Here is a 13,780-nt window from a genome sequence, read left to right on the forward strand (position 1 = left end):
TATTAGACACAATGGAATTATGATATCATAATGGGGTCTTTAACTACTATTGATGTATTTCAATATTGATAAACGTAAAACGGGTTACATGTAAGTTTAACCTTAATGATTAATATGTGTTGCTGCAGATCTTTTCTTTTAATCAGTTTGAGTCATTTTGATTTTTTTGGTCAAGATAATTACAGATAAAAACTTTAAAATATATTTGGTATTGGTGTTGTTCTCTTTGTAAATGTGTATTGTTTCACATGTATACAGGGTAAGTCGTATTTCAAAGATTAAAAGAATATAATTTTATGTATAATACATATAACTTCTTTGAATAACACAAACACAGTTGAGTGCATTCTCGATAACTGACTCAAATGTTTATTTCTCTAAATTAATATCATGAGTATGAACTTCAAACTAGTTTTATTGATATCAAAACAAAATTTTGATAATTATAGATCAAATCTTAAAAGAGAGAGAAGATACAAACAGGGTAAGATCAATAGAAACATACAACATTATAGGCAATTTAAAAACCACGAAACAATAGTCCAACACTAGTATTATAAATACCAGAAAACAATAAATTGAGCAACACCAACCCAGCAAAACACGATGATGATCTCTGGTGTTGGACAAGAGTACACCACCAACCCAGCAAAACACGATGATGATCTCTGGTGTTGGACAAGAATACACCACCAACCCAGCAAAACACGATGATTATCTCTGGTGTTGGACAAGAGTACACCATCAACCCAGCAAAATACGATGATGATCTCTGGTGTTGGACAAGAGTACACCACCAACCCAGCAAAACACTAAGATGATCTCTGGTGTTGGACAAGAGTAACCACCAACCCAGCAAAACACGATGATGATCTCTGGTGTTGGACAAGAGTACACCACCAACCCAGCAAAACACGATGATGATCTCTGGTGTTGGACAAGAGTACACCACCAACCCAGCAAAACGCGATGATGATCTCTGGTGTTGGACAAGAGTACACCACCAACCCAGCAAAACAAGATGATGATCTCTGGTGTTGGACAAGTGTACACCACCAACCCAGCAAAACACGATGATGATCTCTGGTTTTGGACAAGAGTACACCACCAACCCAGAAAAACACGATGATGACCTCTGGTTTTGGACAAGAGTACACCACCATTCCAGCAAAACACGATGATGATATCTAATGTTGGACAAGAGTACACCACCAACCCACCAAAACACGATGATGATCTCTGGTGTTGGACAAGAGTACACCACCAACCCAGCAAAACGCGATGATGATCTCTGGTGTTGGACAAGAGTACACCACCAACCCAGCAAAACACGATGATGATCTCTGGTGTTGGACAAGAGTACACCACCTACCCACCAAAACACGATGATGATCTCTGGTGTTGGACAAGAGTACACCACCAACCCAGCAAAACGCGATGATGATCTCTGGTGTTGGACAAGAGTACACCACCAACCCACCAAAACACGATGATGATCTCTGGTGTTGGACAAGAGTACACCACCAACCCAGCAAAAAACGATGATGATCTCTGGTGTTGGACAAGAGTACACCACCAACCCAGCAAAACACGATGATGATCTCTGGTGTTGGACAATAGTACACCACCAACCCAGCAAAACACGATGATGATCTCTGGTGTTTGACAAGTGTCACTTTTTGCATGATAGATAAGAGTCAACAACATAAAGTCAAACTATTTGCTCGGAGCGGGTTTATTAAAAGCTAGACTTGCATTATCCATCGTGCTGTTTAACCTTGGAAGTACCAAAGTGTCACAAACACTACAAACCAGATAATACAAATTAGAATACACAAAAGTTAATATGTTTTAGTCTTAAACAGAGTCAACAAGTAATTTAATCTTTCTTTTTAATCAAGAGCAAAACCTGTCAAGTATTTGCATGATTAAACTGAATGCATCGTTTGTAGTAAAGTCGAACGTTCGTACGTTCTAATACTTCTGTCTAATAAAAATGTTATAAATATAACATTTTGCCCCTCTTAATAGCAAAATCTGTATTTCATATTTTCAAATCATTGTTGTAGAGTTTTGAAACCAGTAATAAAAAGGTAGTTTATTATAAAAATACATTCATTTTAAGTAAATAAGGCTGTTAGTTTTCTCATTTGAATTGTTTTACTTGTCATTTCGGGCCCTTTTATAGCTGACTATGTGGTAATTAGCTCATTGTTGAAGGCCGTACGGTGACCTATAGTTCTTAATTTCTGTGTCATGTTGTTGGTCTCTTGTGGACAGTTGTCTAATTGGCAGTCATACCATATCTTCTTTTTTATGTTTAACTAACTTAATATTATTATAACTATTTGGTTTTCAAATTGCAACGAAATTTCCAAAAGTTTGTCTACGGTTATGTTGTAGATTACATAATTGCTTTTCTTGATGCAATCCGTTATTGTTATAGACAATGAATGTCTCTTTAAAAGATATACAATATATTTAACATTATATACTGCTATATATTACATGTTTGCTGATTCTTTTTTAAACAAATTGTCCTCAGTAAAGATTGGTTACAAATCTACGAAGGGGAGGTATATTTATTCTTCTAAACAAGTACTAAACATGTAAAGAGATATAGGGTGAGGGTTGAGATATCAAAAATATGTTTAACGCCTTTTTACGCTGTCCTGAGTCAGGATTTTTAATTCTAGTTTCTTGTGTATAATTTGGTGCTTAGAATGGCGTCCATTATCACTGAACTAGTATACACATGTGTACAGGAGCCAGCTGTTGGACGCCTCCGGTGCAGGAGTTTCTCTCTGCATTGAAGACCCATTGGTGACCTTCAGCTGTTGTTTGCTCTATGGTCGACTCGGGTTGTTGTCTCTTTGGTACATTCCCCATTTTCATTCTCAATTTGATTATATTCTTTTAAGCTATAAAGCGAACAGATAAAGATGATAAGAAAGTGAGTACGGTTTAGGGAAACATTCTAATTTCTATTATATGATATACACATTTTATATTATGGTCATCCAATTGATGAATATTACTTTTTAATACTATAGTTAAAAAAAAAAATAATATAAAAGGGAAACGATACTTAATAGATGTCATGCGTGGAATGTGATAATTACTCTACATGTCAACGTATCAATAACTACAGCTCAAAACTTAGGTTTTGATCAACTTATTTTTTTTTTAATTTAAGTTAGTCTTGACAAAAAGTATAAAGTTTATATATTTTTAATATCTCCATAAAAGTTTTAGAAAATATATTTTTAGTCAAAAGTGCGTATGTTCGTATTTGCTGTTCGTATTTGCTGTTTGGCAGTTTACTTGATAAGGTACACTGTACATAATCATTTTTTTATAAAATATATGTTATAAATTAAACTCAACCCAGATTTTCACAGTATTTCAGGAGACAAAGTATCGCTTTACACTGTTAAAGGATGACATGAAACTCATTAATCATCCATTTCTCCAGATTTAACACTGTAAACCCATAGAAGTTACTTTTTCTTACTTGATTGTCTGAAGAGAATTACGTTTTATCAGTTTTATTTTCATCTCAACGCGTCTTAATACCAACAGTTAACAAGATAATAAAAGAAATATACATTGAAACAACTTTTCCAATAAATTCCGTTGTTACTTGATCAAGTAGATTTTCATCATCTTAAAGGGCAAGAAAGCAAAACAAAAAGCATGAACTGTTTATAAAAGAAAATGTGGTATAATTGCCAATAAGACAACTTTCCACAAAACACCAAATGACACAGAAATTAACAATTATAGGTATGTCTTTCAACAATGAGCAGAGCAAAAATTACTGTTGTTTATAATGATGATGTGCTCGAATTATTGAACACATGATGTATAAACAAATCAACCAAACGTTCATACAGTCAATGATGATAGTGGATTCCAACTTAGATATTTTAAGACAATACATAATGACTGGTTTGTTTAAAAGAATTGTTAGAGAACCAACATACAAACTCAATTAACTTTTTTTAAATACTGCTGTCATGCTTATTGGTATCAAATTTTTTTTCTTAATGAAAAGTCATAGTCAGTTTTTTTTCTTAAATTTGGTTCAGCTTTCTGACAAGAGAAACTATGTTTAGCCCGTTGAAGAGCGACGAAAGATACGAATGTTTTTGATGGAATCTTTTCGTTGTTGTTCTGCGGTTTGCATGCTGTGTCGACTATTATACTATTTTTTCTCTGGCATGAATGATCTTGCTCGTGTTTTTGTTATATTCCTGTCACGTAGTGTTGTCATTTAAGCGATATTTGTTAACATTGTCTTAAAGCGGGAGGTTTAGCTGACCTATAAATTCGGTTTAACCCACAACTTTTCTTTAAATGATCTGCACCAAATAGGAATATGGCAGTTGTTATCAAATATTTTACTTCTATATATGTTGGCGTTTGTTTTTGAAACACTTTTCAGAAATCCTGTTGTTCCTATGTTTTTCTCTTATGGTTAATGTGTTTCTATCGGCTTTGATTTGTAACCCTGCTTTGCTAATCTTCTATTACCTTTATTAAACGTAACAGTCGAAAACGAAAGACAATCTCATGACAAATAACGAAAGTCGACTATAAGAAATAAACTGTGTATAACAAAACAAACATACAATGTATCATGTATTAAACTACTGTAACAGTCAGAGCAGCCCGAACTGTATAAAAAGTATTTTCCAATATTGGACATAAAACTAGTAAATGCATTACCTTCCACAGTACTGTGATTTCATTCACCATAATATTAGATTAAGATATTGCATCTAAATCACGTTATGCAATATAACTTCTATTTAAAGATGACAGGTTATTTGCAGCAAGCAAGGATACTTTAATTATTGATTTTATACTAAAATATCAACTTCGCATTGCTAAAAATGTGAATTTCCAAGCTATAAGTTTTCTAACCAATCCACTTAACTTTTAGAATTCAACATTTATGTTTTAGTGGGTTTTTTAAATGCCAAATAGTTTAAACAAAATGCTTTCAGCTAATTTTATTGGGCATGCAATTTAAAAGTCTTTAAACATGTTTCGTTGCTTTTTGTCTGCGCCATCCGTTGACAAAGATATCACTTGAGTACTCGTTGTGTATGCATTGATATTAATTAGATATTCATATTCGCAAAATTCAAAAGTCCAGAATATCACGTGCATCAAATCTAGTTTAACCGTCCAAACCATGTTCCGTTTTGCGCGAAAAGTAGCCTAACTATTATTGGCTTCTGTCATTCTGTTATGCTTTTTGTTAATCCTCTGTTTTGGTGTTGATGGGATATATTTGACAGTCTATTTTTAATTTCCTTGGTATCATTTCTAGATTTTGAAGGAATCAAAGGTTTTGGTATTGACACATACATGTATCTATGAGGGCCAGGTAGAGGCTCTTCGATTATCTAATATTATTTTAACTTGTATACTTTTTTGTTTTATATCCTTTACCTTTTGAGCGCCAAACTATTTTTTTGTCACATTTTTCACTTTTTTTTTTCTTTTTTTTGTCTCATTTTTCACTTTTATTTTTTTTTGTCTCATTACTCATTCCATAAACCCCAATATAGACCATAAGGCTTATTTTATTTTTGAAAATATTTGTATGACGTTGAAACAAACAAGGACATTTACATTTTCCGCTACTCAAACGTTTATAAATTTTCCATTTACAATTTTTTAAGTTGATTTAGCAAATAATTATTGGAACCACGCGTATTTTCTGTGTATGATTGATGACTATTTCAATTAACTTTATATTGCTGTAAAACGTCATAAGTCTATAAATATGTTAAATTCATTGAAAACACGAAATATAAGATATTACCGTTCAGTCCTGCTAGTGATAAAACTTCAACCAATCCTGCCATCAGTTATACTATATCTAGCAAATAAAGTGCATTTGTTTTTGATTTGGGTTCAAAAGAACTAATAAAATCTGCAGGATCCACAGTATTTGTACACTAATTTGCATTTAATAGTGACAGAAATGTTACCCACAGTGACACAGTGTTCACGTGAGCATCATTTACCATTTTCCCAACGTTTTTGCGAATGACTATATTGACGTTGATTGCACGTATCATGTAGTGAAAACTGTAATATTGCCGTCTGCTAGTCAGTGTGTTGATTGGAAACAGAGTTTGTAATTATCTAATGGGCGTAAATTCACGGTGGTACATTCGAAAGTACAAAAGGGCATTCAATTATAAGTACTAGTCATAGAAGGGGGAAATACATTTGCGCAAAATACATTAACACCGATTTCGAGGTGGAATATTTTCGGGATTTTTTTTAACACTTTCTTCATTTTGCCAGATGGAGGGAGAAAGAATCCAAAGGAATTCACAAGCAGAAAAACAAACATAAATAAAACCTACTTTGATAGGTTCTTTGTCATATGTTTTTTCATAAAATGAAACTTATTCAAGGGGTTCAATTATATTGTAACTTAAAACAGCATTGGTATTGAAAGACTTAGAATATGCGTTCATGAGACCATTTAAGATTTTAAAAGTTTGTTACGTCTCCGCAGCCGGATCAATTAGACAGCAAGCCTGGACACTTTTCAAAAAAAGACGTCTTGCGATCAGCAAATAGTCTTTGATAGTTATGGATCAGTTTTTTTTTAACCAATATGCATTTAATCATGTCCAAATTGTCTCGCGTCTAGACGACGCGACGATTAATGTTAGGATAGGCTACTTGAAACTAAATATGATCGTTTAAGACCATGAAAATGGTGACCTTGGTACAGTTTGTAGATCATACTGAAAATAAGTTTTTATATAATATTAAGTACTTTATCTGCTGATATAGAAATCACACAACTGAGCACTACAACATCACGGTTGTTCTTTGGGGATCATTTTAATACTACAACGTAAAAAAATACAAAAATACACGATCATGTACAATTCAAAATTGATACAAGTACAGAATGCGGAATGCCATACAAAAGAAAAGGAAGAAACATATGTTTCGTGTTTTACATTGTAACTATTAATTATAAGTGAATTTATAGTATTGACCCAATGGGGAACATAATGATTTACCAATGCCAAACATATCCTTTACCGATTTAATTTTAATCAACTACATTAAGATTCATTTGATTTGAATGGCTCCCAATTGAATAAACAAATATACGTTTCCGAGAATAGTTCTAACTTGTATGACAGAAGTGTAAAACTGAGGAACTAGCACATAAATAAGCAACATTAAAATACATTTGGTTCAATAAATTGTACTTTTAAAACGAAATCAAATCAACAATATTGAACACAAATGATTGTTTATCTAAGAAGATCTGTATAAATCAAAACATTAAGAAAATCACAGTGTTGACGGCCACAAATTGTGCTATCTTATGTTCGTATATTATAAAATGAATCTTTAAACAATGTATATTGGCAAAACTCTTAGAATTACAGGTGTCAGTGTTTTTACATTGGGGAGTGGTACAACATGTAGGTATATATATATTATATCAATAAGTCAGCATTACTTCGAGTTACAAAAGTAACAGACACTTACTCGAAAAAGTAATGATAATCCTTGGGTTTTACTGATCGATTTAGTATAAATAAACGCGTCATGAGTAATGAATTATCCTTTATCATATGTTTAGAAGTAAATACAGTAGTTTTGCATATTTGATAAAAAGCCTGCTGTTTAATCCATATCGCGCAACTTTCATGCGCACCCTTTATCGCATACCCTTTATCACACCCATACCCTTTATCGCATACCCTTTATCAAACCCAAAAGTAGAACTGAAGGAACCCAGTGCTATGGATCAGAAAACAGTTCATATAATATAATACTCTTTTGTTGAAATATATGATAAAGCGTATTATACATGGCAAAATCCGTATCACATGCCGTATCACACCCGACCAATATCATCCATCGGGCTGATATTGATGTTTCGGGATGATACGACATATGATACGGATTTTGCCATGTATTATTCTCTATGTATTAACATTCATCAATACTATCCCGCTAACCATTTAACACGACTGACACTCGTTTCTGAAAATTATATTATAAAGACAAATGATACAAGATGAAATTGAGGGTCTGAAATGGTAGTGCAGGTGTAAGGAGGGGACGTTGGGTGTGATTCTTCACTTCTTAATTCTTTACATTTCAAGACCCATATATTCTCTAATCATTACGTTTTAAGCATTTTGCTTTTTTTTTATTTAAAAGTTAATTAACATTAAGATTTGTATAAAACAAGAGTTAAACTAGCATTATTAAACTTCATTTATTATTTTAATGCCCCTCAATCACTAAATTCTAGTCAAGTTCTTCCATTTTATATTTTTTTCAGAAAAGTACACTTTTTTTCGTACGGCTAAAAAGGGAAAGTACAGATTATGTTATTCCATCGCAATATTCATTAGGAATAAAAAATGATAGTGTCCGAAGTGAAGTTCTCATTTAGACACGCACATAACAAGTTATATCCTTCTAAAACATATGTCATGCGTCATGTTAGTGCCATTGATAACATCTTTTCTATCAGATCAAATAAAACATCCCAGGAAAACTTGATTAACTTGTATGTAAAATTGGCATCATTAATATAACTGCTTCATTTTGCCTACTTTATTTGACGAATCAATACCACTTTATAGCTTAATTTGCAACGCGACACATGAAAGGACAGACAGATCATGGATCATAACAAGTGTACAAATAGACAGCCCCGATAATTTTGTATAGAAATTACTAATTCGTTCGCTCTTTTCACTTCCAGGAACAGAAAGAAATACATGTATAAATAAAGCCTTCGAATAAAGTTGTAATTTAATGTCGAAAGTCAATATTTTTTTGTAAATGTTAGTTACTGTACATGTAATCTACATGTACATATGAAAAATGTAAGATGTAGTATGATTGCCAATAAGACAACTCTCCACGAGAGACCAAAAGACACAGACATCAACAACTATTATAGGTCACTATACCACCTTTTTAAAACAATGAATAAAATATATAACGCATAGTCGCCTATAAAAGGCCACGAAACGACATATGTAAAACAATCCAAAATGGAAAACTAACAACCTGATCTATGTAATCAATTATAAATAATGTTTATTTATATAATCCATTTATTTTTATTCCCTTATTTCATTTTGTCGTGATTTAGACTTTCGCATAAAAAAAGATTAGCTTTTAAAGTTCAAGACAACGCAAAGTTGTACATTCTGTAGTAGTCATGAAAAATAGTTATTTGGGGCCTTTTTATATCTTGCTGTTGAGTGTATCTTAAAGCTCCGTGTTGAAGGCCGTAATTACAGATATAATTGTTATCCTTTTATACATTTTGACTTTGGTCAAGAGGTGTATCATTGGCAATTGCTGCTGTCAGAGTTTGTATTCTTCTTGTCTTTTAACTTACATTACTTCAAATGCATATTGTAACGGTAAACAAATTACTATATTCTTTGACGTGCAGAATAATGTCTAAATTATTGGATCATCGATAGAAATTGACAATTTTTGGCCGTCTTCGTAGTATTCCCAGGACATTCCGGCTTTTCTATTGAATTCAAACATCGGAAATGAATCAAATGACTCTATTAAGGAGAATCTTGATTTCTTGATCGTACTGTAGCATATATATCTAATAAACAAGTTGACAATCAATTCTATATGTATAGGGTCTATAGTAAGGCCATTTTTTAAACCTGAAGATGGCTGGTAAATTAGACTGCCACGTGAAATGGGGTTATGATGATAAGTGCTGTATAACGGATTACCAACGGAACTTGTAGCTATCATGGTTCTTTCACGGGTAGATAGCGTTACTTTTCCCCTACACGCGTCTTTATTCCAAACAGGAAATGTGACCTCTTGTATTATTTTATAATTGAGTGTTCTAATTGAATCTTTATTGTAGCAGTTTTATTTCTCGGTCTGGAACTTCAATAGCAATTCCATCTTTTATGATGGATAATGTAATCAATATCAAAATTCCACAGGGAAATGTGAATTACAAGACAAACTATCATATTAAAAATCTACAAACGGAAACGAAGGTGTTGTTGCATGCTATTATACTAGCACTTATATGAGATCTTCATCATATAAATTAGATCGATATTTGAAAAAAAAAAAAAAAAAAAACTACGATAAAAAATGTAAATTAAGTATTCTTTTGTTAAAATCTTTTATGTAATTTCTAAAAAAAAAATGCCAACAGTTACTGTTGAATTTAAAATATTCTTTAAAAAAGCAATTTAAATACAAAAGCTCATTTATAAACATTGCACATTTTCTTTAATTATTCAAGATGTTTCAATCAATAAGGTTTACCCTTGTGTAGTGTTGTGATACTTAAGTGATACATTGGTGAAGAAATTATTACACAGATTTTTTAAAAGTGAATGATTGAATGATGAAGCAAATAAAATTCAAAACGGAAATGGAAAATGTGTCAAAGTGAAGACAACCCGACCAAAAGGAGAAATCAGTATCACCGATATGTCTTCAACACAGCCAGGAAATCTAGCTCCCGTATAATGCTTTCATGCATCAATAAAAGACCATTAGTTTTGTTATACTACAAGCTACTTATTCGTAATGTGCTGTCAGAAATATGTTTTTTTTTAACAATATACGAATCTATATTTTCAAGATTCCCTATCAGAGTGAAAACAAATGTCTTCATGTACGTCACAGTGTTAATTCACTTTGGTACAAAACTATTACTTTTCTGTGCATGGGGAATTCCCCTAAATATGATGAATGCTTGTAGAGCTTTGATCATAATATTGAATAATAACTACAACAATACAGTACAAAACAACACGATAACTAATTGATATTTATGTTTACACACTGAAACATGTATAACTATTTAGGAGCCAAGGGAGAGAACATAAATCACTTGTAGAATTCCTTTGAGAATGTAGTACAAATAAACCAACGTCTGGGTCAAAATGAAGACACATGTCTATAGAATTTTATATTTTTCTGCTCGTTAATACCACTATTTTGGGGCTGAGGGATTCAACAATATTCACTAAACAATATTCATTTGAAAATATACAAACAAACCAATGGCTTGGGAAAAAGATGACACGTAAACAGACCTATAGGATTTAATCTTTTTTTCCTGCTCGTTAATACCACTTTAATACAGACTATAAATACAAGCTGCCATATATGTTCTGATTAATCATGCTATCCACATTAACTAGAAATATATTGAGGTTTCGATATTGTTCATTATAGTAGAAAGGCAAAACGAGTAAACAAATGAGTTTAGATTAAAGTGATCAACTACAAATTAAGGACAAAAATAGATTTAAGCAAACAATCAGAAGCAGTAATTCTTCGTGTTTGTTTTTTTAGTTTTCAGTGCTCTCAAAAACTGACGGTCTTGGTGGTCCTGACCACAATAGTCCAGAGAGGTCCCGTAATTGTAACATAAGTGGTTGTCCTGTAGTCCAATCAAAAGGTTTTTTTCTTGCTGTTTCAGGGCCTTTTATAGCTGACTATGAGGTATGGGCTTTGCTCATTCTTGAAGTTCGTACTGTGACCAATAGTTGTTAATTTCTTTGTCATTTTGGTCTCTTGTGAAGAGTTGTCTCATTGGCAATCATACCACATCTTCTTTTTATAGTTAGTATAGTTCCATTATTACAAAGTATACTATTAGGTAATAAGGAACTAAACTGTTATTGCAATTGTTCAAATTTGATTCACACCTTCAAGTACATGATATATGAAAATAATGGAAAACAAAATGTGTCCGAAAATACAGAACTACCATCTTTTCACCATTATCACAAGATTACAAGCAAGTTGTCGAGAACAGTATGTATAAATACAAAGTACAATCTATTTTTATTTATGTAGACCTAATTTTCTGCCAGCAAACATATACTAGAAGATATTTATACCAGTGATTGCAATCTCTATTTGAAAATCTTATACTTTATATTTTATCGTATGTATAAAACGTTCACCACGTTGATGATTTAAACATATACATGTAAGAAATTTATGAAACACTATATAAATATAAGAAGATGTGGTACGAGTGCCAATGTGACACCTCTATTTCCAAGTCACAATTTAAAGTTAACTATTATAGGTCAAAGTAATGACTACAACACGGAGCCTTGACACACACCGAACAGTAAGCCATACATGGTCCCCAAAAATAACTATTGTAAAACTATGCAAACAGATAAACCAACTGTCTAGTCTATATTTAAAAAAAAAAGAGAAACATTTATGAACCACATTAACAAACGGCAACTTCTGAACATACGATTCCCGACTTAGGACTGGTGCAAACATTTAAAGTACAAAGATGATATAAATAGTACTAATTTAAGTTTTAAACAATTTTTAAAGCACATGTTCCTACATTTTCGTAAGATTCACCAAACACACCAACGGTATCATCATATCAGGAATTACATATAATAGTGTCTTGTTAAGATTAGTAAAAGACAATCAGCAGACACTATACATAATGTACCTTACGCTATAGTATTTAATGTATAATTGTAGTGAAGGTATACACTAGCGAATACAAAAGTGAAATATTACTTACAAATTCACGACATCTTCTGGAATGCCATCCGGTATCGCTGTCAGGTTTTTTCCTGAACAATCAACTCTTCTTGAATTACATAAACCGGAGCAATGACATAATTTGGGACATTCATTTTCACAATTAGTACCAGCACTTTTACAATAAACAAACATCATTAATAATATGACACATTTTAACTTTTCGTAATTTCTCTTTGCCATAATGATATGGTTATGAAAGATGAATAATTGTCTTCTTTCCCACAATGAATGAACAAATTTGATTGACACTCTAGTATCATCTCTGCTATCAGAATATTTCGATAAACGGGTGCATTTTCCCGGGTAAACTATAAATACAGATAAAAATTACAATGAAGTGTCTTAGTTTATCAACCATATTTCTATAATTGGTGACTGTTTCAACAATGTTTATCCGCTAAAGATAATTTCGCCTTTTGATTGATAAGCGACCAATAGTCCTTCAGCTAGTTATGTTTAGGTGTAATCCTGATACACAGACTGTAGTTTAAGATCTATACTTCACCACTTTAATCAACGAAGTGATCGATGTTTTATAATGACAGATTATTGATACTATTCTTTTCTTCGTTTATTCCCACAAATCTATTCTAAATACCTTTTCATTTACTTTCTATCGAATACACATCTTAAAATTGCATTGCTTAATTACTAATGAATTAACAAATCAGTAATAGTCGAATAACAATTGTTCTGACTTCACGTACTGGTTTTTAGACAATGATACGAAATGCATGACGGGACTTTACGTCAATCTACCATCATATTACAGTTAGTACTAATGTAAAGGATTGTTTATCAACAAAAGCAAGCACTATTAATATATGAATAATAATTCCGAACAACTATTCGATATTTTGAGAATACTGACAGTAACTCGAGTCAATAATATACTACCATCATTATTCTAGATTGTACATCGATTTTATATCTAACTGAAAATGGTTGGAAATTAATGATATAAAAAAATTAATCAATGAGGGCAAATGTTTTCATGAGGGTCTTCAGATATTGTTCAATGGACTAGTAAATAAAACAAAAAAGGAACATGAAAACTACTAAAAGATTATATAATGAAATTATCTAGCTGTGTTGTGTTTTACCATATTGAGATATTGTACAACGAAAACTACAGAGTCGTAATACGGAAACACGA

At 32.1% G+C, this 13,780-nt stretch overlaps 1 protein-coding gene across 2 annotated transcripts in view; it reads right to left on the minus strand.

Moving 5' to 3' along the window:
• LOC134685328 (leucine-rich repeat-containing G-protein coupled receptor 5-like) overlaps nt 1-13,351 on the minus strand; it is a 69,504-nt gene extending 56,153 nt beyond the window's left edge. For both annotated transcript variants that reach the window (XM_063545003.1, XM_063545002.1), the window contains exon 1: nt 12,602-13,351. In XM_063545003.1, coding sequence (XP_063401073.1) covers nt 12,602-12,804 — 203 coding nt within the window. In that variant the 5' untranslated portion in view covers nt 12,805-13,351. The remainder of the gene's footprint in view (nt 1-12,601) is intronic.
• Nucleotides 13,352-13,780: the final 429 nt, after the last annotated feature.

This window comes from Mytilus trossulus, chromosome 9 (assembly GCF_036588685.1).
Source record: "Mytilus trossulus isolate FHL-02 chromosome 9, PNRI_Mtr1.1.1.hap1, whole genome shotgun sequence".
NCBI classification, from domain to species: domain Eukaryota; kingdom Metazoa; phylum Mollusca; class Bivalvia; order Mytilida; family Mytilidae; genus Mytilus; species Mytilus trossulus.